Here is a 15627-nt window from a genome sequence, read left to right on the forward strand (position 1 = left end):
CTCTTCTCAATCCTGTTAGGGAGAGGCTGCTGCTGAATTTTAGGGTCAGAGTGTTCTACAAACTACATTCGATATTGCTGTGTGGGGTGGGGTCTGCACTTAGTCCCGATCTACGATCTCTTCTCAATTCTGTTAGGGAGAGGCTGCTGCTGAATTTTAGGGAAAGTGTGTTCTACAAACTACAATTGATATTGCTGTGTGGTGTGGGATAGGAGATAGGCAGGTGTCAGTGATCCACATCCATTTTTCTGTGTGTGGGCTGCAGTGAACACAATCTTTTTGGGGTGCAGTGAACACAATCTTTTTGGGGTGCAGTGAACAAAATCCTTTTAGGGTGCAGTGAACACAATCTTTTTGGGGTGCAGTGAACAAAATCCTTTTTGGGGTGTAGTGAACACAATCTTTTTGGGGTGCAGTGAACAAAATCCTTTGTGGGGTGCAGTGAAAAACATCCTTTTTGGGGTGCAGTGAACAACATCCTTTTAGGGTGCAGTGAACACAATCTTTGTGGGGTACAGTGAACACAATCTTTTTGGGGTGCAGTGAACAAAATCCTTTTGGGGTGCAGTGAACACAATCTTTGTGGGGTTCAGTGAACAAAATCCTTTTGGGGTGCAGTGAACACAAGCTTTGTGGGGGTGCAGTGAACACAATCTTTGTGGGGTGCAGTGAACAAAATCTTTGTGGGGTGCAGTGAACACAATCTTTGTGGGGTGCAGTGAACAAAATCCTTTTGGGGTGCAGTGAACAAAATCTTTGTGGGGTGCAGTGCAGACAATCCTTTTGGGGTGCAGTGAACAAAATCCTTTTGGGGGGCAGTGAACACAAGCTTTGTGGGGGTGCAGTGAACACAAGCTTTGTGGGGGTGCAGTGAACACAATCTTTGTGGGGTGCAGTGAACAAAATCTTTGTGGGGTGCAGTGAACACAATCTTTGTGGGGTGCAGTGAACAAAATCCTTTTAGGGTGCAGTGAACACAATCTTTGTGGGGTTCAGTGAAGACAATCCTTTTGGGGTGCAGTGAAAAAAATCCTTTTAGGGTGCAGTGAACACAATCTTTGTGGGGTACAGTGAACACAATCTTTTTGGGGTGCAGTGAACAAAATCCTTTTGGGGTGCAGTGAACACAATCTTTGTGGGGTTCAGTGAAGACAATCCTTTTGGGGTGCAGTGAACAAAATTCTTTTGGGGTGCAGTGAACGCAAGCTTTGTGGGGGTGCAGTGAACACAATCTTTGTGGGGTGCAGTGAACAAAATCTTTGTGGGGTGCAGTGAACACAATCTTTGTGGGGTGCAGTGAACAAAATCCTTTTGGGGTGCAGTGAACAAAATCTTTGTGGGGTGCAGTGCAGACAATCCTTTTGGGGTGCAGTGAACACAATCTTTGTGGGGTGCAGTGAACACAATCTTTGTGGGGTGCAGTGAACAAAATCCTTTTGGGGTGAAGTGAACAAAATCTTTGTGGGGTGCAGTGAAGACAATCCTTTTGGGGTGCAGTGAACACAAGCTTTGTGGGGGTGCAGTGAACACAATCTTTGTGGGGTGCAGTGAACAAAATCTTTGTGGGGTACAGTGAACACAATCTTTGTGGGGTGCAGTGAACACAATCCTTTTGGGGTGCAGTGAACACAATCTTTGTGGGGTGCAGTGAACACAATCTTTGTGGGGTACAGTGAACACAATCTCATACTTCTGAAGATTTGAGGGTGCTGCCTGTTTCATCCTCCTCCTCCTCATCCATCCTTTTAGGGGTACAAACAATAGTAATTGGGGCCTAGTGTGGTGGTGTACGTGTGAGATACATACACTTTTTTTTTATCATATTTCCTATTCCGCTATTCAATAAAAACCTTTGGGGATCAATTAAATTGCGGGATAGTCTGTGTTGGTACGTGTGAGATCCACCTTTCCAAGTTTTTGGGGTTCATCTCATACTTCTGAAGATTTGAGGGTGCTGCCTGTTCCATACTCCTCCTCCTCCTCCTCATCCATCCTTTTAGGGGTACAAACAATAGTAATTGGGGCCTAGTGTGCTTCTGTACGTGTGAGATACATACACTTTTTTTTTATCATATTTCCTATTCCGCTATTCAATAAAAACCTTTGGGGATCAATTAAATTGCGGAATAGTCTGTGTCGGTACGTGTGAGATCCACCTTTCCAAGTTTTTGAGGTTCATCTCATACTTCTGAAGATTTGAGGGTGCTGCCTGTTCCATACTCCTCTTCCTCATCCTCCCTTTAGGGTAGGAAAAAATTTAATCGGGCCTAGTCTGTGTTTGTACGTGTGAGATACACAGCCTGGGTCGTGGTGCTGCTGCTAGAACTCCTGTTGCAAGGAGAGGACGTGGTCGATCTGTGCCAGCTACACGCAAAAGTGAAACACCTTCCTCAAGTGTTAGTAGGCGACAGAACCTGCATCAGTATTTGGTAGGGCATCATACGCCTCTAGAAGTGATGAGGCCAGAACACGTAGAGGCGATAGTAGATTGGTTTGCTGCTGACAGTGCCTCCAGTTCCTTCACATTGTCTCCCACCCAGTCTACTGCAGAAAGGTCAGAGTTGGCACCTGCAGCCAATGTCCAACCGTCTTTCACCTCACCCCCTTGCAAATCAGGCAAGCAGTCTGAGCCCCAAGCCATACAGCAGTCTCTTATTCTTTTCGAGGACTCTGTCAGCAGGGTTTCCCAGGGCCATCCACCTAGCCCTGCCCCAGAAGTGGAAGAGATTGAGTGCAGCGATGCCCAACCACTTATTTCTCAAGATGAGTACATGGAAGGACCATCACAGCACGTCTCCGATGATGACGAAACGCAGGTGCCAACTGCTGCGGCGTTCAGCATTGTGGAGACCGACAGGGAGGGCAGGGGTGAAGACTGGGTGGAAGATGATGTGGAGGACGATGAGGTCCTCGACCCCACATGGAATGAAGGTCATGCAGGTGACCTGAGTAGTTTGGAGGAAGAGGCGGTGGTCGCACAGAGCCACCAGCACAGCAGAAGAGGGAGCAGGGTGCAGAAGCGGAGCGGCCGTGCCCTAGACACTACGCCTGCTACTGCCCAACGCAGCAAGGGAACGAGCGCACCAAAGTCAGCTCAAAAGAGTTCTCTAGCGTGGAAGTTCTTTAGAAAATGTGCTGATGACAGGACACGAGTGGTTTGCACCCTGTGCAATCAGAGCCTGAAGCGAGGCATAAACCTTCTCAACCTGAGCACAACCTGCATGATCAGGCATCTAAGTGCAAAGCACAAGCTGCAGTGGAGTACACACCTTCAAAACCAAGAAACGTCTCTGGCTCATCCTGCTTCCTCTTCTGCTGCAGTCTCGGCCGCTCCAGCCACATCTGTAGTCATACCGGCACCTGCCAACCCGCAAACAGACGATCTGTCAGCAACACCACCACCTGGGTCACCAACAACCATCTCCACAATGTCCCGTGGAAGTGTTCAGCTTTCCATCTCCCAAACACTTGAGAGGAAGAGGAAGTACCCCCTTCCCACCCGCGAACCCTGGCCCTGAATGCCAGCATTTCACAATTATTGGCCTTTGAAATGCTGTCATTCCGTCTGGTGGAGACGCCCAGTTTTAAAAAGCTTATGTCGGTGGCTGTCCCACAGTACGTCGTGCCCAGCCGCCACTACTTTTCCAGGCAAGCCATCCCTTCCCTGCTCAACCAAGTGGGGGAAAAAATCAGGTGTGCACTGCGCAACGCCATCTGTGCCAAGGTCCACCTAACTACCCATACGTGGACCAGTAAGCACGGTCAGGGGCGTTATATCTCCCTAACGGCACACTGGGTAAATGCAGTGGCGGATGGGCCTGAGGCGGATAGCAATTTGGCGCATGTCCTTCCACCACCGAGGATTGCAGGGCGCTTCAGTTTGCCTCCTGTTCCTAACTCATCCTACTCCGCTACCTCATCCTCTACCGCCTCCTCATCCGGACAGCGTAATACCTTCACCACCAACTTCAGCACGGCCAGGGCTAAACGACAGCAGGCAGTTTTACAACTTGCCTGTTTGGGGGACAAACCACACACCGCGCAGGAGTTGTGGAGGAGCATGGAACAGCAGACAATGAGTGGTTGCTGCCAGCGAGCCTCAAGCCCGGCCTGGTGGTGTGCGATAACGGGCGAAATCTCATAGCAGCTCTGGGCCTAGCCGGTTTGACGCACATCCCTTGCCTGGCGCATGTGCTGAATTTGGTGGTGCAGAGGTTTCTTAAAAACTACCCCGATATGTCAGAGCTGCTGCAGAAAGTGCAGGCCGTCTGTGCGCACTTTCGGCGTTCTCACCCTGCTGCTGCTCGCCTGGCAGCGCTGCAGCGTAACTTCAGCCTTCCCGCTCACCGCCTCATATGTGACGTGCCCACAAGGTGGAACTCCACCTTGCACATGCTGCAAAGACTGTGCGAGCAGCAGCAGGCCATAGTGGAGTTTCAGCTGCAGCACGCACGCGTGAGTCGCTCTGCGGAACAGCACCACTTCACCACCAATAACTGGGCCTCCATGCGAGACCTGTGTGCCTTGTTGCGCTGTTTTCAGTACTCCACCAACATGGCCAGTGGCAATGACGCCGTTCTCAGCTTAACTATCCCACTTCTATGCCTCCTTGAAAAAACAATTCGGGCGATGATGGAAGAGGATGTGGCACAGGATGAGGAGGAGGAGGAGGAGGATGAAGAGGTAACATTTCCAAGGCTTTCAGGGCAGTCATTCGCAAGGGGCTCCGAGGGTGGGTTCCTGCACACACAAACGCCAGGGACACAATTGTCCAGCAGGGGCACAGTTCTGGAGGATGAGGAGGAGGAGGAGGAGCTGGAGGAGGAGATGGAACCATGTTCACAGCAGGGTGGCACCCAGGCCAGCTCATGGCCATCACTGGTGCGTGGCTGGGGGGATACAGAGGACACGGACGATACACCTCCCACAGAGGACAGCCTTTCGTCGCCTCTGGGCAGCCTGGCACACATGAGCGATTACATGCTGCAGTGTCTCCACAACGACCGCCGAGTTGCCCACATTCTAACTTGTGCTGATTACTGGGTGGCCACGCTGCTGGATCCCCATTACAAGGACAACGTACCGTCCTTAATTCACTCACTGGAGCGCGATCGCAAGATGCGCGAGTACAAGCGCACGCTGGTAGACGCGATGCTGCTGGCATTCGCATCTGATAGCGGGGCCACAGTGGAAGCACAAGGCAGAGGAGGATGAGGAGGAGGAGGAGGTCGCCAACGCAACCAGGGCACCGCCAGCACCTCAGAAGGCAGGGTTAGCATGGCCGAAATGTGGAAAAACTTTGTCAGCATGCCACAACAAACAGCAGCACCAGCAGCTCAGATAGAACGTCTTAGCAGGAGGCAGCATTTTACCAACATGGTGGAGCAGTATGTGTGCACACGCCTACATGTAGTGAATGAGGGGTCTGCACCCTTCAACTTCTGGGTCTCCAAATTGGGCACATGGCCTGAGCTTGCCCTTTACGCCTTGGAGGTGCTGGAGTGCCCTGCAGCCAGTGTATTATCTGAACGGGTATTTAGCACAGCTGGGGGCGTTATAACAGACAAGCGCAGCCGCCTGTCCAGAGACAATGTGGACAAGCTCACGTTCATTAAAATGAACCAGGCATGGATCCCACGGGACTTTTCCGTACCTTATGCAGAATAGCAATGGATACCGACCTTACCCACCCATTGTTCCATTTTTGCTCTTTCTCACTCTTTTGGGGTGTACCCTCATTTAAAATTTGTGAAAAGAAGCAGTGTTGGCTACCTCGTCCTCCTCCTCAGGGCCAGATTAACGTAGGGGCTATTGGAGCTGCAGCTCCAGGCCCCTACCTTTTATATAGGCCCCGGGTTGGCCATATTCACTGTTACCGCTCTTCTGTCACTTGTAAACACAGAAGTCTGGCTTCTATGCTCGCTTCCCCAGGCAGCACCCTCAGAACCTCCCCACACAGCGCGAAGGCCGGACAAGGAGGGACAGTTGCCGATGCATGGATGTGTTTATGGGCTTCAGAGACAGCATCCCATGTTGAATTAGGCATGCATGGCTGCACCCTTCCTCCTCTGGGTGCATGCCAAGGCACGGCCCTTAAGGCCCTTCAAAATCCTCAGCACCAAGACCATGATGCTCTTAATCCGGCCCTGGTCCTCCTCCACCGCCGCTTCCACCTACACCGCCCATAGGTGTGCGCAGCCTATTGCATTAGGGTGTGCACCCCAAAGTTGAAATACACATGCATGTGTTTGCCTACATGTACATGGCCCCGATACATTACTCTCCCTGCTGGCAAAGAGAAATAGAGCAGAGCAGGTCCGAGGGAGATCTTTCCCATCTCCTCACTGGCAAACAGAGCGATAATGCTATGTGCCCTAGGTGATTAGGGTGTGCCCAGGTACACCCGGCACACCCTGTGCGCACGCCTATGACACCGCCACATCCACCACCACCTCAACCTCCCTCCTACTCCATATGGGCCTCGTCCTTCAGAGATGAAGAACATTGTTTTATTTTTCTGTTTTTTTTTGTTGTTTTAAGTTATTTCCCTATCCACATTTGTTTGCAGAGCACTTGGCATGCTCTTAACTACGTTTTGCTGCCATTTGCAGCACTCTAGCCCTTTCCATTGGTGTTTTCGAGCCATTTTAGTGCCTTAAAGTTCGGGTCCCCATAGACTTCAATTGGGTTCGGTGTCCGGGAAAAGTTCGGTAAAAGTGCGGGACACGGACCCGGACTTTTTTTTAAAGTTCGGCCGAACCCGTCGAACACGGACATCTAGGTGTCCGCTCAACCCTACTCACAAATCCTCCTTTTCCAGCAGTCTCCAGGAGTCCAGATATAACCTTTGACCAGATGGTATACATTCTCCACCTTTGCACAACATTTTTCCCACAACCTTTCCTACCTGTTGGAGGTGCAATAATGCCCGTTCAACTCTTTTTTGTTTGATCTCTTCCTATTATTATTATCCAAAATACTTACAACATCTTACAAAGCCCTCCACAACTCTTCTTTTCCCCCAGCTACATCACCAACCTTGTCTCAAAATATCAACCAAACCATTCTCTTCACTCCTCACAATACCTCCTACTCTCCTCACCTCCAGGACTTCTCCAGAGCCTTTCCCATCTTCTGCAAGTCTCTACCTCAATCTGTCTGATTATCTTCTACTCTGTATTTAGGTGATCTCTGAAAACCCTTATCTTTAACACATTCACCTTTTCATTTCTGTTATAAAATTTTGCAAATAAATAGCCTTTCATCTTAATTTTAGGCTAAAATGTTTTCTGCTACATTTCTTTGGTAAAAAGAACCCAAATCGGTGTATAGTGATGAGCTTCGTGTTCGAGATGAACCTAACTTCGACTCGAACACTGCCTGTTCGCAGAATAGCGAGCAAATGGGCTTCTTCGCGGGGACTTCGAGTTCCCACATCCATTATTAATTTAATAGGTTTTAATTAATATCCATAATTAAAATCAATCACCTGCTGGCCAAGGGATTCCAACCCACAGTCTCTCACTTGCGCCACAGTCTCTCACTTGCGCCACCGTCAAGCCTGCTTATTAATCTAACACTCTCCCTACCTAACTAACTTCTATCTCGCCGTACACACAATTCCACATTCCTTCAGGGAGAGTGTAGTGAGTTACACAGTTTATCAGATAGTGCCGTCCAGTTCTGGGCACCGGTCCTCAGGAAGGATGTGCTGGAACTGGAGAGAGTCCAGAGAAGGACAACAAAAATAATTAGGGGAATGTTGGACATCAGCTATGAGGAAGACTACAAGCATTGAACTTATTCTCTCTGGAGAAGAGACGCTTGAGAGGGGATATGATAACAATGTACAAAGACTGTACTGGTGACCATAGCATAAGGAACAAACTTTTCAGAGAAAGGGAATACAGTAAAACACGGGGCCACTCACTAAAACTAGAAAAAAATGGTTTAACCTTAAACTACGTAAGGGAATCTTTAATGTCAGAGCGGTCAGGATGTGGAATTCTCTTCCACAAGCAGTGGCATTAGCAGGGAGCATCGATAGTTTCCAAAAAACGATTAGATGAGCACCTTAAGAACAACATACACGGGTATACAATGTTCGGTTAGCAGCAAACAAACACACACACACAGATTTAACTGGATGGACTGATGTATTTTTTTCAACCTCACTAACTATGTAACAATGGGGCTCCTGTTTGGCTGTCATATTACAATAGGCCCAGCGGGAAGCAGTTAATAATAAATGTTAAAAATGGAAGCAACTTTTTTTAACCCTTTTTATAGAATTCTGACTTCTGTTTTTTTTCTGCACAGGTGGATTGATGAACCATTTTTTGGTCATGCTTGTCTTGTTACAACAATACAACAAAGTTACATGAGAAGCAAGCAATATGGATGTTATAAGTGACTGAAAGTCTTTATTGCAGTTCACTGGAAGATTCACACAGGACACAAGACCTATCCGTGTTCTAAATGTCATGAATGTTTTGAATGCTCTTCAACATTGATCCAACCTCAGAGGACAACAAACGAGAAGTAATTTTAGTGCTCTGGAAGTGACAATGTCTTTACTGTAAAGTCCAACCCATGTATATATGAGAAGTCATTTCAGAAGATATTTCTTGTTTGGAATGTGATAAAGGTTTTACAATGGAGGCAAAAGGTATAACACACCAGAAGGTTCACACTGGAAAGAAGCCATATCCATGTTCTGAATGTGATAAAACTTTTACAATGAAGTCAAATCTTGTCAAACACAAGAGGATTCACACTGGAGAGAAGTCCTATCAGTGTTCTGAATGTGACAAAGCTTTTACACAGAAGTCACATCTTACCACACACCAGATGATTCACACTGGAGAGAAGCCATATCAATGTTCTGAATGTGACAAAGCTTTTACACAGAAGTCACATCTTATCACTCACAAGAGGATTCACACTGGAGAGAAGTCATATCAATGTTCTGAATGTGACAAAGCTTTTACACATAAGTCAGATCTTATCAGACACCAGATGATTCACACTGGTGAGAAGCCATATCAATGTTCTGAATGTGGCAAAGCTTTTATAACCAAGAAAGATCTTATCAGACACCAGAGGATTCACACTGGAGAGAAGCCATATCAGTGTTCTGAATGTGGTAAAGCTTTTACACGGAAGTCATATCTTATCACACACCCGAGGATTCACACTGGAGAGAAGTCATATCAGTGTTCTGAATGTGGCAAAGCTTTTACAGTGAAGTCAAACCTTATCGCACACCAGAGGGTTCACACTGGAGAGAAGCCATATCAGTGTTCTGAATGTGGCAAAGCTTTTACAATGAAGTCACATCTTATCAGACACCAGAGGGTTCACACTGGAAGGAAACCATTTTAATGCTTTGAATGTGAGAAATATTATACAGTAAATGCTGCGCTAATGTATCACCAGAGGATTCATAAGCTTCAGCTGCAGAGGGGAAACTCTGGAAGAAGGAGGAATAATAAAGGATTTGCGGGTGTCCCGTTTGTTTCACAGCCCCAATGCCATCCCACAAGCTAGGGAAGTCGTGAAAAGATAAAATGTGACTTTAGAAAAAAAATAAACTAAAATCTGTGAGCAAACTGGAATGTAATGATTGGATGCACTAACTGTAGTGCTTATGTCCATCACACACACACCTAGAAGGGCAGTAAATATTATAACTTTATTTTATTTTTTTCAGATAAGTATCAGTGACTGAACATGTAATGCATTTTCATCATTCACTAACTGAGCTGTGTTCCCAAGTGTTTTCTTCCTTGCCTGAGCGAATACATGACCAACACTGCCTCAGTATCAGAGACTGGGATGGGATCCAATGGCATCTTGCCAAGCCTCTTAAGCCTCAGTGGGAGAGTCCCTTCCAGGTTCTTCTGACAGTTGATACACCATATGCCAGGCTTTGGGGCTCCAGCTATGCTCACCTTATCCAAACTTCCTCTCCCATGATCAATGCCTCCTTTCCATGTTTCATCTCCTCTCATGAATGACCGCTTTGCAGGCAGGTCTGTGGTTGGGACACCAGCCAGGGAGAAGTCTCTGTTCAGTAAGAAAGTAACTTTCTAAGCTTCTGTAGGCCTTCAACACTGACTTGCTGCTGTTTATTGGATGCATTTAACAGTACCATTTAATTTCAGCTGGCTACTTTGTGTTACATTTGGTTCTACTGAAAGTCTCCGGGATTCCATCTGGTGAAGAAAGAATGTCCTTGATATCTTCTTCCTCTGTCCAGCTATTATTCATCTCCATAGACTATTTACAACGGCAAGAGCTCTGAGCTTACCAAGTGTGAAGTGTGTGGTCACATTCTTACCACTTTTGAGGACTGACATTCCTCCAGTTGGGGTTCACTTTTAACCTTTTTGCTGCCTGACCCCTTTTTGCATTTTTTGCACACGTTTAAAAATCATTTTAGCCTTGAAAATTATGTAAAACCCCCAAACATTATATATTTTCTGAGAGCTCCCTAGAGAATAAAATAGTGGTAGTTCAAATTTATGTCACCCGATATTACCTTAAAGGTATAGGAAACACAAAATTTAAGTGAAAAAAAAAAACTAACGTGAACATTAGGGTGAACATATGCAATCAATTACCCACATTTTGGTAAAATATAAAAGAGGTTGCGCTGAGTAAATGGATACCAAATTTGCCAAACCTTAAATTTGTGTGTGCCTGTAAAATGGCAACAAACTTCAGTCCCCTATATTTTCTATAGGCAATGCTTAAAAAGCCCCCTACATGTATCAGTTTAGTGTTATGGAGGAGGTCTGGTGTTAGATTTATTGCTTTCACTCCCGTGTCCATGGCAACATGTGTATCGCAATCAACTTTTTCACGCGTAGGCACCGCTACGCATGCACTTACGTTTCTACCAGCATATATGTGGAGGTGGAGGGCCTCAAAATTTCTTCGGGAGGGGGGGAGAAATTTTATGTGCTATTTTTTTTTTGCAAATGAATAAAAATATTTTGTAATTTCTGTTTTACTTCCCTTTCATCACATAGGGGACAATGTGATGTTTTTTTAGGTGGCAGTTTTTTTTAACCACTTCTGGACCGGAAGATTTTCCCCCTTAATGACCAGGCCATATTTTGTGATTCGGCGCAGCGTTATTTTAACGGACAATTGGTTCAATGGATTCCTAGTCCTTCCAGATAAAATATACTTCTTGTGTGGAAGGAGCCCCTAAAATGTCTTCTCTTCAATTCCCCCCATAGCTGTACTTTAGGTTATGTTGCTCCTCCCATATCTGTAAGGGAAAGCCTCAATTTCTCCCAATGCTCCCCTGGCCTTCCAGTGAGAAGAAACATTTTCTCAGGAGTGGAAATGTTTTATGCAGTGATCCCTTCATAGACGGGATGGGGAATCTAAGTAATCTAAGATAATTACGATGAACCCGTGTACTGGAGTCATGGATCAGATAACCAATGAGCTGACAGCAGAAGTGTCTCCATCACCTAAGGTGGTGTCACAGAACTGCATGGCTGCTGACTATCTCTTGGATGCTCAAGGTGGAGTCTACAATCTGATGTCACATAGAGAGTGTTGTACATTTATTTTAAATCATGAGGATCTCAGAAGGAGATATCTACACAAGGTAAAGGAGTTCCAACAGGCACCTAGGTGGGAGGAAGTTTGATCCATTGTCTTGGATGGGTTTAGTTGGAACTTGGTTGAGTAATATGGTGGGTTTGCTTCTTATGCCATTAGTTGTTACTATAGTTGTGATAATAATTTTCTACATTGGTGTGGTTCTTTCTTTTACTGCCAGAGTTGATTGTACACTTTTTATGCACATGGTTAAATTCACATTTTTAGGCCAGATGATTATTTAAAACTCACAAACATTTTTTTTTACTCAAAGCAGAGACTCTGGAGAATAAAATGTTGTTAGTTTTATTTTTTTATTTCGGAGGATTTATTTTTTTATGTTGGAGGATATTGGCACAATTTTTTATCAAATGCACATTTTCTGTAAAAAAAAAAAAAAAGCACTGCAGATAATTTTAGTGCCCACAAACACAATGTATTACCCAATTTCTTTGCTGAAATATAAAATATGAGGTTTGTGTCTTGTATATAGATACCAAACATGTCAAGCTCTAAAAATTGGATGAACTTGTGAAATGGTGACAAACTTCAGTACCAAAAATTTCCCATAGGTGACGCTATACAAACCTTTACAGGTCATCAGTATAAATAGTTATCCATGAATGATGTCCCTAGAGTTATTCCTCTCACTCTGGTGTGTGCAGCGATATGTAAGATGTGTCGTGTGATTGTTGTTTTCCTACATAACCGCACCCAACACTGACATTTCCATATGTATATGGGAACTGGGGGTATAAAATTTGTTTTGTGGTTTGTTTGTTTTTATTTGCAGAGTTTTACTTTAATTTTTTAAACTTTAGTTTAGTTGTTCTCCTTCAGGTCCTCTAACCTTGTAGATGGTGACATGGACTTGTTTTGTGGGAATGAGCAGGAGGGGCTCGGGGTTATCTTCTACCCAATGAGCTTGTTATGGATAAAAGATGAAAGTGTCTTCTGGGAATTTACAGGGATTTGGATGTTTAGAGGGTTACATAAGTGGGCGTGGCTGGTATTAATGAGGGGCGTGTCATATGATCAGTTTCTTAGCATAGATGATATAAATGGTATAAATAAATCCTTGAAATGTAAACAATCTCTTTTCTTCTGTTGGTAAAGTGTCACATATATATGATTAATAAAGTTGGATTTTATTTTCACCGCACAATACTGTGGTCTGGGTTCTTCTACAACACATCCACCCAAAAATGTAATCTTCCAGTTATAGGAGTCTGGTGGAATGGGTGACAAGCTGATTGTATCTCTTAGGTCTAGGGGCGGATTGCCCATTTGGGCACTCTGGCACTGTCTGAGGGCCCGTGGTAAGTAGGGGGGTCCTGAAAGAGGCTCAGTCCACTCCTGGAGGTGCCCACAGCTTAATATGCAGAAGAGAGGTTTAAGACTGAAGGAGGCATGGCATTCTTTATGACGGTTTCTGCAGTGCTGGGAGAGGACTCCGGTGCTGGCCGGGATGAGAGAGCGATGGTGGAGCCATGGGGATGGTAGCAGCGGCAGCCACGCCGGCCACCTCTCCCTCTGTGGAATTCAGCAGAGGGGTGGGGCTACCGTCCACATCCCCACCATGGGGGACAGCCAGTGCTGAACTTAGAGAGCTGGAGGTGGCAGAAGGCACTGCAGAGCGGAGTCATCTCAGAGCTAGCAACCCGCCTTGTGTGTAGCAGGTCAGTGTGTGATCGCCAGCCCAGCAGTTTAGTGTCACTCTGCTTTATTCTATACCAGCAAGGCTGAGTGTTCCTGCCCATTGCCCATCCCCCAGGTGCTATTCCCTATCCCATCTATAATAACCCTGATTTCTATATACATAGTGAGTGCTATTCCCTATATACTGTATAAGACTGATCTGTGTACACTGAGTGCTGGTACCTACCTGCATATATAACACTGACATCTTTATACGGAGTGCCACTCAGTGTACAGATATCAGTGTTATATATAGGGAAGATTCTGTGTGTCTGGCTGTGCAGGGTGGGGGATCCCAGCTACTTACAGATCCTAGAGGGTTCCGCTAGGGGTAAGATGAGTAGATTTATGGTACTTTTTTCCATAGTTTTTATACATTTTATTGCAGTTTGTTTGTCCTAGGGATGGGCCTTGTTTAACCACTTCTGGACTGGAAGGATTTTCCCCTTTAATTACCAGGCCATATTTTTCCATTCGGCACTGCGTTACTTTAACTGACAATTGCGCGGTCGTGCGAAGCTGTAACCAAATAAAATTGACGTCCTTTTTCCCACAAATAGAGATTTTTTGGTGGTATTTGATCACCTCTACAATTTTTATTTTTTTGCGCTATAAACAAAAAAAGAGCGACAAGAAAAAAAAAAAAAACAATATTTACACATTCTGATATATAACATTCCCCAAAAAAAATTAAAAAATCCAAATTTTTTAACATTAACATTAAAATAAAAAATAAAGCAGTGCGCATGCGCGTCAGCTCCGATATGGACGTCTGACCCCGGAGCTCCGCGCCGCCTCAGCCACTAAAGCCCGCACAAGTGAGCATTCTAGATCAATAGCGGCTCACCCACCGCCAATAACGGTACCGGAACGCCTCCTCCACCTCCCCAGATGTCCGGGATCCCCGCCAGACGGGACCTCACGCCGCAATTAGATTCTTGCCTCTGGATGCCTGGGACCTCCAAGATGGCGGAGCCGGCTCCACGAGGAGGAACAACAGCGGGGGAGCCTGACTCTATTGCTGATCAGGATCAAGCTGCATTTTCTCCACAACCACTGCTATCAGGCACAGTGAGTGAGGGGGCCATGCCCTTCCCATCCCCTGCATCCACCGAATCCCTGCTAGAGAGATCACTGGGAGGCTTTGCACTAACTCCATTAAAGGACTTAACACCTAGCCCCATTCTGGCTGCTGCAGATGCACAAGCATTCTCTCCATGTCCTGCAGACTTTACCTCTCTGCTGTCTTCCTTCTCTAAAATGCTGGAGAGGGGTCTTGCCAGCAATGCAACTCAAATCACTAACTCAATCCATAAGGATATCCTACAACTGGGCAGCCGTATTGAGTTGATGGAAAAGAAAACTGACCAGACCATAGCTCGTATGAATCAAAATTCTACCCGCATTCAAGAGCTCCAGGACCAACTTGACTTTGCCACCTCTAAATTGGATGATCTGGAGAATAGATCACGACGTGAAAACTTCAGGATTAGGGGTCTACCTGAATCTGTTAAGGATGTCCACACAGCGGTCCGCACATTCCTCAAGGACCTTATCCCTAACATCGCTGATAACCGCCTGGAACTGGATAGAGCTCATAGAGCCCGCCAACCGCCACGTGCTGATGGTCTTCCTAGAGACATCATTGTCAAACCCCATTTTTACGCTGTGAAAGAGGAAGTAATGCGTCTCTCTCGCACGGCGGATCAGCTTGCTATTCAAGGATCCCCCGTTCAAGTCTTTGCGGACCTTTCCCCCTACACCATACAGCGGAGAAGATCTCTGAAACCGCTTCTCCTAATCCTGACTCAGAAGAATGTATCCTATCGCTGGTCCTTTCCGTTTCGTCTGAACTTTTCCCTTCACAACAAATCCTATGGTTTCTCGTCGTTTCCAGATGGTGAAAAAATTCTACTACAATTGGGTCTCATCTCTCAAGATCATCTGCCTTCTTCTCAACTGAGGGGCCCGACTACGTCGAAACGCCCTTCGCCTCCGAGCCCTTTGACCCCCCTGTGGGTTAAGCAACAATCCAAGAGATCTAGAGAAGCAAGACCACCCTGACTGGTCCCTCATGGAGGAATTCTTGTGACCTGCCCCCCCTTTTTTTTGCTTTGTAATCTCCAATTATGAAGCCCTCGTTCTTGGAAGATTTGAGAACTCTCCCTACACTTTAGTACACGTAATTGTTTTCTGCCCCCCCGCCCCATTTTTTTTTTTTTTTTTTTTTCCCCCTGTCTTTCCTGTTTTTGCCCCATCACGATTCACTGCTGCTATACGCACGGAGGGGGATAACGTTACCCCCGT

The 15627-nt window shown here is 46.0% G+C and overlaps 1 protein-coding gene across 1 annotated transcript in view; it reads left to right on the plus strand.

Annotated features, from left to right (window-relative positions):
- The window catches only part of LOC309548373 (uncharacterized protein), a gene marked incomplete at both ends in the record, with an annotated part of 539651 nt that overhangs the window by 134860 nt on the left and 389164 nt on the right, over positions 1-15627 (plus strand). The window contains one exon of the mRNA XM_082248311.1: positions 8686-9357. Within this exon, the coding sequence (XP_082104437.1) occupies positions 8686-9357 (672 nt within the window). The remainder of the gene's footprint in view (positions 1-8685; positions 9358-15627) is intronic.

This window comes from Pelophylax lessonae, assembly GCF_965119305.1.
Source record: "Pelophylax lessonae genome assembly, chromosome: 2".
NCBI classification, from domain to species: Eukaryota; Metazoa; Chordata; class Amphibia; order Anura; family Ranidae; genus Pelophylax; species Pelophylax lessonae.